General features: G+C 37.4%; 1 protein-coding gene across 1 annotated transcript in view; it reads right to left on the reverse strand.

The window, feature by feature from the left end:
• LOC128857343 (acetylcholine receptor subunit alpha-like) overlaps positions 1-574 on the reverse strand; it is a 145104-nt gene extending 144530 nt beyond the window's left edge. The window contains exon 1 of the mRNA XM_054093056.1: positions 263-574. Within this exon, the coding sequence (XP_053949031.1) occupies positions 263-399 (137 nt within the window). The 5' untranslated portion in view covers positions 400-574. The remainder of the gene's footprint in view (positions 1-262) is intronic.
• Between the last annotated feature and the right edge of the window lie 11570 nt (positions 575-12144).

Raw genomic sequence — 12144 nt, forward strand, 5'->3', positions numbered from 1 at the left:
CACTATTGCAAGACTTGGCATTCCCAGACCAGTCATAAAAATAATCTAATTCACTGTTTCCCTGCCTGGCATCCACATATGCTGAGTCAAATAACGTCACTGCTGATGTGCCTGATGATAGTGATATACGAGCTTTTACTGCGGAGATATTTCATTGAACACACAAATGCACACACTCACACACGCACGCTTCACGCAAACATGTGTTTGTATGGACAAATGTTTCTTTTTTGTGGTATCTTTAACTACTCAAACTACTTACTTATTATATAAAACAATATCCGGCCGCCATATATGATCCGAGGGTACATGCAACATTTCAACACCACCATACTCTTTCGGCTCCCATTGGAGTTTGTAATCGTACCAGGTTTGTTCCACCCACAAATTGGTTGTCATGATTTGATTTTTCAAATTGACATCAATCAATTGTGATAGCTTCAATTTGATGCGTACAGTTAGAGCGTCAGTCACATTGACAACGGGACGCACCAATTTGTTATAGTTGCTGAGGAGATCGTCGTAGAGGCGCTTAGCATCGGGATTCGATGTGCTGCCTAAAAGGAAAAACAAAAGAGAAGAAAGCGGAAGAATAAGCAGAAGAGACAAAAAGGAAATGAAATATTTTCAAAACCAAAGTATTGTTGGCAAGAGTGGTACAAATAGTTACAATACATACGCAGATACTTGCACACACACACACGCACTCACATACAGCCTAACAGGCAATCAAACATTCAAAGTAGAAAAGATTTCCTTTCAATATCCTTTGTTTTGTGCTTTTCAAAAAAAGTTTACTACAATTGGTCGAATGATAAACGACAGTGCAAGTTGTGTTGATTGCAAAAGCAATACGGCGGAAAATGTAAAGGAGTTTGGTCGTAAAGCTAAGGGGAAAGTAAGGCAGTGGCTTCGGTGTAGGCAAGAATGTAAAACTAAATTCGGATACAGAAATTAGCCAAAGGCCTTTGGGAAAATAAATAAATATGCGTAAGTTGTGACGAGGCATACCACACTCGTATTGTGTCTTCAAAGTTTGCACCAACACCCCATATTTCGTCTGGATTTTAGGTGTGCCAATTCAGATGTATGCCTCTTTAACACTAAATTTACGGACTGAGCCAATTTGGCTTATTTAAAATTCTACTGCTATATAAATATAAAGGGTGTTTAAATTTCAATGGCCGATGTTGAATGTGAACCACACTTAAATATCAAGTTTTTTTTGCATTTCATTTGACATTTTTCAATTTCAGACTGAATTTGAACCATGGAAAGATACACAATCGAGCAACGCGTTAAAGTTATTCAGGCGGTTCGCGATAGTGTGGTTGAAGAGCCGCCCACCTCAACTCGTCATCGTGCCCAACAATTGCACCTCTCACGCTCGTCGTTGATGAACATTATGCACAAAGACTTGCATTTACACGCTTACAAGGTGCAATTGACTCAAGAACTAAAGCCTCTTGACTATTTCAAGCGTCGTCAATGGTCAGAATGGTGGCAGGAAATGGCGACAGTGAATGACCAATTTTCGAAGAAAATCATCTTCAGTGATGAAGCACATTTTCACCTCAGTGGATTCGTCAATAAGCATAATTGCCGCATTTGGGCGAATGATAATCCAAGAGTGATTCCCGAAAAACCAATGCACCCACAAGGAGTGACTGTTTGGTGCGGTTTATGGGCCGAGAAATCGTGGAAGATTTGCCACGATCTTGTCACGTATCAACATCTTCAAAGGATGAAAATGTCGGCAAAGTCAAGAAAATGGTGATGAAAAACCATCATTTAAGTTTAAGTAGAGGGTCTAACGAGTCAATTCGCAACATTTTACACCATCAGTTGGGCATGAGACGTGTGGCTGTTCGACTCGTTCCAAGAGAATTGAATTTCTTTCAAAAAATTCATCGGAAGAAGGTGGCTGAAGACATGCTTGAGAGCAAGTGAATTCGGATCCAACGTTTATTCAGCGCATCATAACAGGTGATGAGACCTGGTATATGGGTTTGACATGCAAACCAGTCAACAGGCGGCTGAATGGCGCTATCCACATGAGTCGAAACACAAAAAACCCACGTCAAAGTCAGTCAAAAGTGAAAGTCAAGCTACTCGTTTTCTTTGATTATCATGGTGTTGTGCTCTCGGAATTCATTCCAAGTGATGCTACGGTAAATAAGGAATATTATTTGGAAGTTATACAACGTTTGGGAGAGAAGGAAGGAAGTGCGTGGGAAACGACCAAATTTGTGGAAAGAAAAGTCATGGATCTTGCTCCGTGATAACGCACCACCTCACAAGGCTCATATTCTAAACACTTTTTTGAACAAAAACTCGACAAATGTCATCGAAGAATCACTGTGTTCATCAGATTTAGCCCCTTGTGACCTTTTCCTTTTCCCAAATACTTAAATTGCCACTCCGCTTTTGCGTCGATAGAGACCACTAAGGAGAATGCGCTGAAGGAGCTGATGAAGATCTCTTCAAGCGCTTTTAAAAGGTGCTTTGATGACTGGACCAATCGTTGGCATATGTGTATTGCTTTGGCGACAAAATAAATTTCGATGATTTAACAATTATTTTAATAAACAATTTCCGGTACTTTTTTGACAGAATATATATATTACATTTTACATCAAATTACGTAGGGTTGTTAGTATGGGATAAAGTCTGAAATATTATGTTTTGCTAAAAAAACTAAACAAAATAAGGGAAGACCAATCAGATAATCAATCGGATGCAACTGATACGGAATTATGTCCTAACGAAAGTGAAGTAGAGGAAGAAGTTAATAGTACTGAATCTTAGAGTAGCGAAAAAATGGACCTTCATTATATAGCTCCAAGCAAAAACAGAGCAAGGATTATTTCTGATTCTGAAACCAAAAATGAATTAGATGGTATTGATACATTTTGCAATGAAGAAATTTTCACCGAAAATGCTGCTGTTGCGAATTTATAGAAAATATTGAAAAGAAAGAAAAAAAATACAGGAAATTGTTAAGTAAATTACCAGGTTATACCGTATTCAAAGAGGCCCCAGGTCCAACTGCCTATGCTTAAAGGCACATTATGCTTGGTTCGGTAGGAAGTGTTTTTAAACTGATTAGTGATGAAGGCATGATGGCAAATGAATATATAAAATCATGCACTGAACTTAAAGCAGGTAGAGTCTTGGATAAGGAATGGACAGCTAAAAAATCAGAATAATGGGGCTTTATAACAATTTTGTATACTAGAGCAGCATACGGGTCCAAAAATTTAAAATGTTTATATTTGTGATCTACGAAGTGGGGTCCGGTGTTGGGTCGTGCACCTCCGCCAATTTATGGTGCGCGTCGTGATGATAAAATTTGAAAAAAAAACACTTCCATTATCTATAAATGCGTTTTAAAATTTTTGAAAGAAGAAACTAAGAACTTCGGATATTAGACTTTTGCATATCTTTATGAAGAAACCTCAAGGGGGTATTCTAGTGTAGAGGCATGAATTTCGCCCGGTTTTTTTGAAACACAAAAATATGTATTTACCATCCATTTTATATCATTTGTTTATTGATTATTACATTAAAAACTAGTACAAAAAAAAAAAAAAATTATGTGCAGTCAAAGTAGGGAGTCTAAAAAAAAGAAGGTTCCCTGACGTGCATGATTCCAACCCCCCTGGTGATCTGAAAAATAAAGACCAAACGGATTTTAAAATTTTATAGATGCCGCGATCAAATGAGCCTTGGACAAGTTAAAAAAATTTTTCACAATATTGCGGCTGTTTGAAAAAAAAACTATTTTTTGGATATGTTTTTAATGCGATGCACGAATTATTTAGCAATCTTTATTTAGAGATTTACAAAAAACGATATAAATGCGGTCACAGAAATAAGAAGAATAAGAATAAGAATAAAGAAACAGATGATAAGTAATAACAGATGACACGCATAGTGTTGCCAGAAATAACTTCAACAGTTTTAAACAATCCGATTTTTTTTAAATACTAAATGAAAAGTTATAGTTTCCCGCTAGGATTGTATAAAGAATGGCTATATAAAGAACTTCCTGGCAAAATTTGAAGTAAATCGATTCATTAGAACTCGAAAAGTCCTTACCACCAGCTCGAAAAAAGTAGTTGTGAGAAAAACGCGTTCAAAGTTTTCAGATAAGACGGATCGGAAAGGCTGTAACTCATAAAATAATAGGAATTTTAATTTATTATTTTATTCAAATTTTCTTATTGACATATTTTTTAAATTTTTTCTAAATTTTGAAGAGAATTTTGGAATTTTGTGAAGAGATTTTCTTAGTCCCTTCCTTAAGTTAACAGCCATTATGTCAGATCATGTGGTTTGATTCGATGGAGCCGTCGGGTTAGGCCTGAGGAGTTGAGGATTTGTTAACTTCCTCATTCACGTGCCTTTGAAACCTGAGGGAGTGGGCATCTGCTTGTTTTTTAATTTCTTCAGTGACAAGGGATCTTGAAGTCACGATGAATATCTTTATTGCGAACGAACCAAGGTGAGTTGAGAATATCTCGAAGGATTTTATACTGCAGCCGTTGAAGTATATTTATATTACTTTGACTGACAAAGTGACGGTGAAGCTATTCGGGGGTATCGGCGAGTACCTGGTATATAGAAGGCATAAGAGCGTACCTTGCGGCACACCAGCATTTATTTCTTTAAGGTTAGGGTATTCGTTTCCCTGTTTAACGCGAACGTAGCGTTCGCTCAAATACGGCTTTAGGAGGGCGCAAAAATCATTTGGAAGGCAGGTATTTAGTTTGTTATTTAAACCAACATGCCAAACCTTTTCGAAAGCTTGTCCATGTTCTTCGGTTTCAGCTGTGATTCTGTGCACCTAATCGGTGATTGAGTGCTTACTGCGAAAGCTAATTGATGGGAAGGTAACAAAATTTTAGAGTCGATAATTGGCGTCAATCGATTGAGGACAAGCTTTTCAAATACCTTAACAATTTGAGACAACAACGAGATTGGTCGGTATGAGGAAACAAGATGTACATCTTTTCCTGGTTTTGGAAACATTATCATTTCTGCAACTTTCCACAAGGTTGGAACATAGTGCAGATTAATTGAATGATTTAATAACTTTACTAATTTAACCAAACTTATAAAGGGTAACTTTTTTAATACCTCGGAGTAAATTAAACCGAATCCGGGCGCTTTTCTGTCTTTTAGTTCTTTTATTTCTCTTTTGAGTTCTCTTATGGTAATGAATGTGATAGGGGTGTTTTTATTCACTGTAAGAGTATACAAATTCTAACATTGATTTTCGTTGGTTCGCAAGGTTTTTGTTAAGTGTTTCGCAAAAGCTATTGCCTTGTCTTTGCCACTTTTTGCCCATGTATTATTCTCTTTTTTGATTAAAGGAACATGACAGTTTGGTCTTTTCAAATATTTAGTATATTTCCAAAGTGAATAGTTACCTCTTTTGATTCAGTTTCAATAAAATTTATTTCACTATTCAATTCTTGTGACGCTTCGTTTACTTTGTTTTTGTCACTGGGGGAACGAGTTTGTTGCAGTTTTCGGTGTAACCTGCTACAAGATGGCACAAAATGAATCACGTTATCGCAAGATTTATAATTTCTACCAATCATATTGGACACTTGTGAACTATACAGCTGCAGTAGAGGTCAAAATAAAGACTTGCGTTATTCAAAATATTGTTTTTTTTATTTAATAAAAAAAATATTCAAAAAATAATTAATTTCGCACCATCTTAATGGAAGGCCGCTAGAGTTACACTTATAATGAAGATATATTCTTGAAAGATCAGCATACAGTTTTATTTAGTAAAAACCTTTTAATTTATTGAATTTTGTAATTAATGAATTTTGAATAAATGAATAACTGTGAACCAACAACACTGAACAGTCGACTCAAAAACCTTTGCTGAATTCAAACATTTTATTTTTATTTTTTCATTAAATCGTTCACGCCACAAAACACAACAGTCAGCTCTGGTGCAATGCCCCAGTAAAAAAATAGTTGTAGTGTTTAATTTTACGCGAAACTATAAAGTTTTTCGTGCCGGTAGTTTGGTCCGACATTTTACTGTGATTGTTATAAAGTATTGCTTTGTCTAAGCACGATTTTATCAATCATAAGAAAAATGAGTATTTACGGCCAAACATATAATTTAACAGCAGCTTGCGGCATTGCTCTTACGCCACTTTGCTCCCACTCATAATAACGAAGCAAAATCGAAATGAAAATGATACGAGCACTCGCACACACATACACGAGTATACACCTATGCATTTATATGGCGTAATGAATTTTATGAGCCGCACAGTTGCCATTAACACAGGCAATGATTTCTGGAATTGCACAAACAAAAAAAAACAAATATATGGAAGAAGTAGTAAACACAAACAAACTGAAATGAATGGAGGTGGCCTTAAATGTTGCTATCAACAATATTGGTAGTGCAAGTAGATCGGCGGTGGGGCTACGCGTGAAATGCGTCGTAAAAAATATTCACATCAGCAGATCATTAACTTGTTGGGTAATTAAATATGTCATTGGTACTGACAGTTTGAGCTGGTGCTGAAGAAAATTGGCTGATGTGCCTGTTCAACCGGCTGTGGCAGCGAAATGGCTGCTTTATTATATCACCCGTTTGATTTTGTTTTATTTTCTCATTTATTAGGATTTATGTGTACGATGATTAGCTGTGCCAGAGTGTGGAAGGTGGTGATAAAACTATTTGCTGTGGGAAATATGTGTCACAGTGTATTGAGAATTCTGCCAGGAAACCCCAAAATAATGAAATAAATTTATTGCCAATTTGCAAAGAACTTCGGTTGTCATCTCCTGAGTAGTGACATCTGTTTTCAGCAAATGACGGCACAAAAGAAGAAAACCATAGCTCTTCTGCCACATTACTTGTGATATGCTCATCCAGTGTTCGGGTTAGGCTGGAAAATAATGCAGCGATTAGATTCTGTGGCTCGTACGATCTTTTCAAGCATCAGCTTAAGGAAGTCACACGGCAGCGTTTACCCTGTTTGAAATCTTGTTTGGTATCAAATCTCTGTCTTTTTTACAGCCTCACTAGTTTTATGGAGATACCAAATTCAGATATCGCGTCGTACTTTCGCGTACACTTTTTCATGCTGGCGCTTGCGGCTTTAAAATCGAGGAAGAGATAGTGGGTATCTATTCTCTTCTCATAGGTTCGTATGGTAAATAGCTGGTCAATGCTCGATTTTTCATGTTTAAAGCCACGCTGACAAGGTCCAATGAATTCGTGCTTCGTGCTGAGCTTCAGTATTTCACACAGTACCTGCAATAAAACTTTGTGCGCGATATCTAGAGGACTAATTCCGTGGTAATTTGCACAGATTGCAGAATCTTCCTTCCTGTGGATCGGGCGCAGTACACCTCAATTTCAATGGACAGGCATGCATTCATCCGATATAATTTGCAAAGATCAGCTCCTCGACGCCATGTTGCTTTGTTGTTCTTTAGCCGGGATACCGCAATTCTCATCTCGTCGTGGTCAGTTAGGGGAAAGACAGCCCAATCGTGAATGATTTTTAATTCTTTATCGCAATTCTAAAAGACGCCAAGTATTCCCTTCATAACTTAAGTATGCCTTAGAGGTTAGCCTTCTGTAAGCCGCACAATTTTGTGGTAGAATTTTTGCGTGATTCCCTTTTGACCAGTATCTAAAGCTATTCACATTCACGTGTTTTGGGCTCACGCTTCTTATTTTGGATAATACGTCTCGCTTCTTTCCGGTAGTAATCCCATACGGCTCGCGTTGCGTTCAGTAGCAGGCTATCATTCCTCATGGTGCATATTTTTTTTGCGGGACTCCGATTTTCGACAAGCACCTTCGTTCACCCTTTTAAGTGGGAGCTATTGGGATAAGATATTCACGAAAATATTTTCTGTGAAACTTAACTGATCTAAATATTTTAAAATTGCCTAAAGTATAGCAAGAAAAATTTGAACAATTTTTAAATTTATTTAATGTTAAAAATTAAGGTACAGAGTTTCTTGAAGTGAAATACCATGGGTTCTTAAATTTAAAAATTTTATTTTTGAATTTTTTAGTATAAAATGCACTTTTTATAAAATTCTTGTTGCAAAAAATTTACTTTCGATAAAAGCTTTTGGGAAACAATTTTTTTGCCAATTTGCGAAACGCATAATTATTTTTCTTAAATTTTTTTTTTTTTTCGGTTAGTTTCATTTTATACTCAAGTTTACTTCTGATTTTGATGAAGGAGAACGGTCGTGATTTGGCCGAAAAAATGAACAGCGATCATAAAACGATTCTCGATCACCTTCATTCGATGGGTTTTACCGAAAAATTGGGAGCCTTGGAGGAAAAAACTGATAAAGTCCCCTTCAAATTGCTACTCAACATCTCGCCCGCCTTCAAGCAACACGCGATCATAAACAGCGCTTTTTGTACCGAATTGTCAGGGAAATGAGAAATGGTGCCTTTACAGCAATATGAAACAAAGAGAGGAATGAATGGCTCCAGGAGATATGCCAAAGCCGAGAGTCAAGCCGGATCTTTAACCAAAGAAGATCATGAGATGTGTTTGGTGGGACTGGGAGGGCATGGTGCACTGGGAAATGCTCGAAAAGAATGCCACAGTCGCGAAGAAGCTCTAGATTGCCCAGCTACACCACGTAAAGGAGGCTTTTCGACTGAAAAGACTTGATCGACGTGGTCAATCCATACCCCTTCGCGACAACGCCAGACACATGTCGTCAAAGTCGTCAATGCCGCACTCCAAGAGCTCGAATGGGAGGTCCTTTAGCATTTGCCACACTCTTCGGATCTTCCACCGACCGATTACAATTTTCCTGTCAAACCATATGAAGGGCGTTACCTTCGATAACAAAGAGATCCTTGGCACCAGACCAGGCGATTTTTGACGGAACGGCATCAACAAATTGATCGAGAGGTGGGAAGAGGTTGCAAACAGCAACGGCGAATATACAAATAATTAATGAACTTATTGATGTAGTTATTGTTTTTTGTTTAAATAAAAGTCTTTGGTAAAAACGCTACGAACTTATTCTCCAACCTAATATTTAGCTCCAATTTGAATACAGTTTTGATGAATAAAATTTACCAAAAAATTAGCCAAGCATCGAAGTCGATGGCATATAGAGTGGAAATAGCAAAATGGGACTGAAATATGGGATTGCCCTTCGATGAAAATGTTTGGGCAATAGTTAAGCAGAAACTCGAAGAAAAACAAATATGGACGGCCAAAAAGTTATCAAAGTGAGTTCAACTGATTTGGAGCCGATTACCTCCACAACTTGCGCAAAAATGTCAGGAATTAACACAATGTATGACTTGAAGATGTGAAGCCCTTATAGCTAATGGCGGTGACTACACATTTTATAGATTATTTTGGGTATAATAAGTATTATAAGCCCATAAAAAGCAGTTTGTTAGTATGGAATTGGTCAAATAGCTCTGAAAGTGATGGCGGTCACGCTTCTATTAGACAGACTGTATAAGTATAAATGTATATAATATGAATATAATTCATACTCAAAATTAGTTTACCACAAATTTAAGAGCAAAGCCACTCCCAGCCACTTTGCCCTCAACCCAACCTAATCAAATACAATCTGCATAAGCCATGTTTAACGCAGAAGGAGGAACGCAAAAAGAAAATCCGCATTAATGTCAAAGTTTTTGAGAAAATGGCAAACAACTTAGCAGGTGGGAGTAAACGCTGAACAATGAGCAAGCGCAAAACAGCTAACGAAGAAGAGAAAGGCAAAAGTTGGTCGAAGAAGCAAAGCCAATATACAAATGCTTCGTAGATCATTAAGCGCATAAAAGAAAATGAGTGGCTAGAAAAAAAGCCCATTAAAAGTTTAAAACCACAAAAATTAAGCTGCATGCTACATACATACAATATCACCTTCATATTGACGGTGTTGTTTTTTTCTGAAATGCCCTGAAGGAAAACCATTAGTGTCATACTAGTGAGTTTCCAGTGGGTTTTGAAACATAACTAATTCGCTTTCCTTTGCCTTTACTTATGCTACTTGACAGGCATGATAAAGTCTCCAGATCAAAGGTGCACACCCCATTTTAGAACGGACAAATGATGTTTAGCGCAATTTAAGAATATAAGGACGAGTAAATTCTGTATTGTTGTGCCTTACGAATAAATTAGATTAGATTTTTTTCCAACGAGCTGTAACTTATGAGTATCCACTGAGTTTCGGAGAACACATTTGCCTCTTATATATAAAAAAAGGAAATGATAACAAAAATTTACCAAACGTATTCGGAAAAAACAAAAAAAAAGTAAATGACGGAACGATTGTGTAAAGCTTTTTAGGCTACTGTGCGTATTAGGCGTATTAGGCAAATTTTCGTTTGTCATCCTTAGTACAACTATTGCCTTTGTAGTGAAGTTAATTGAGTTTTGAAAAGGGGAAAGTCCGTCAAACACAACGGAGAAAGGGCCATTACCGCCTACGTTCAAGCAAATAGAGTCTTCCTTATGTATATACTCGTATTAGGTTGAGGAATAAGTTCGTAGCGTTTTTACCGCAGACGTTTATTTAAACAAAAAACAATAATTATATCAATAAGTTCATTAATTATATTATATATTCGCAGTTGTTGTTTACAACCTCTTGCCACCTTTCGACCGATTTGTTGATGCCGTTCCACCAAACATCGCCTGTTCTGGTGTCAAGGAAGTTGTTGAGCCAATTTTTAAGGACGTCTTCTTATCGAAGGTAACGCCCTTCATATGGTTTGACAGGGAGTGGAAGAGATGGTAATTGGTCTGTGCAAGGTCCGGATAATACGACGGAGGCTAAAGGACCTCCCCTTGAGCTCTTGGAGTGCGGTTTAGATGACTTTGACGAATTGTGCAACATGGATCCTAGCGTTGTTGTGAAGGAGTATGGTTTGACCATGTCGATCAGATTTTTTCAGTCAAATGCCCAAATTCATGCGGTGTAGCTGGGCAATGTAGAGCTTCTTGTTGATCGTGGCATTCTTTCCGAGCATTTCCCACCATGAACCATGCCCTGTCCCACCAAACACATATCATGACCTTCTTTGGTTGAAGATCCGGCTTAACGGTATCCGGCTTTGGTGTATCTCCTGGAGCCAGCCACTCTTTTCCTTGCTTTGTATAGGCGCAATTTTTCATCTCCCGTGACGATTCGGTATAAAAAATGCTGTTTCTGAGCGCGTGTTTTTCGATGGCGCACGAGATGCTGAGAAGCAATTTGAAGGCGACTTTCTTTAATTTTTTCGTTGAGGTCGTGAGGCACCCAGGCTTGAAATTTTTCGGTAAATCCCATTGAATAAAAGCGAGTGAGAATCGTTTTAAGGTCGCAGTAAATTTTTTCCGCCAATTCACGACTGGTGTGGCGACAGTTCTCCTTCTAAAGAGATTTGAGACGTTCTTCATCGAATTAAGAAGGTCTTTCACTGCGAAACGTGTCATCGACGACAAAGTCGCATTTTTTAACTTTGCAAAATATTTCCGTCGCCTGTGACTCCTTCTCCCATCACGTCGTAAATATCCCGGGCTACTTTTTTACCGCGATGAAAGGCAAAGAAGAGCAGGTGTCGAAAGTGTTGATTTTTGCCTCCAGGGTATTCCATTTCTAAGCCTCAAAACTAATAAAAGATTAAATAACTCAAAAATAGAATTAACATAGTTTTGTAGAGCAAAGAGAGTTCTATAGCATCAATTCGTCCCCTTTGTCAAGCGGCAAAAAAATAGGGTAAAGTAAAAGAAAATATAAAAACGCTTTGAACTTATTCCCCAACCAATAAAACCTTCGCTAGGTGTATAAAATTCCGTTGCGGCAGAAGCGAATATGTGTAGACGAACCTCCGTATGAGTTGTCTCATTTATCTACTTACATATATAGTTAATTAGTAGTGAGTATGGCGAACTTTTACGTAATTTGTTGCCTTTGAGTGAAAGTTTAATGTTTAATGAATAGTAATAAACCCCATAAAGTGTTTACAAAAATAGCTAAGGCAATTAATTTAAATACATTTTTAAATGAAAATTTTTTTTCGAATTTTTCTAGATCACCTTAAACCTTCTTTATACTTTACTATTTACTTTTACTTTAAGTTGGATATATTAAATTTACCAT

This window comes from Anastrepha ludens, chromosome 3 (assembly GCF_028408465.1).
Source record: "Anastrepha ludens isolate Willacy chromosome 3, idAnaLude1.1, whole genome shotgun sequence".
Classification (NCBI taxonomy): domain Eukaryota; kingdom Metazoa; phylum Arthropoda; class Insecta; order Diptera; family Tephritidae; genus Anastrepha; species Anastrepha ludens.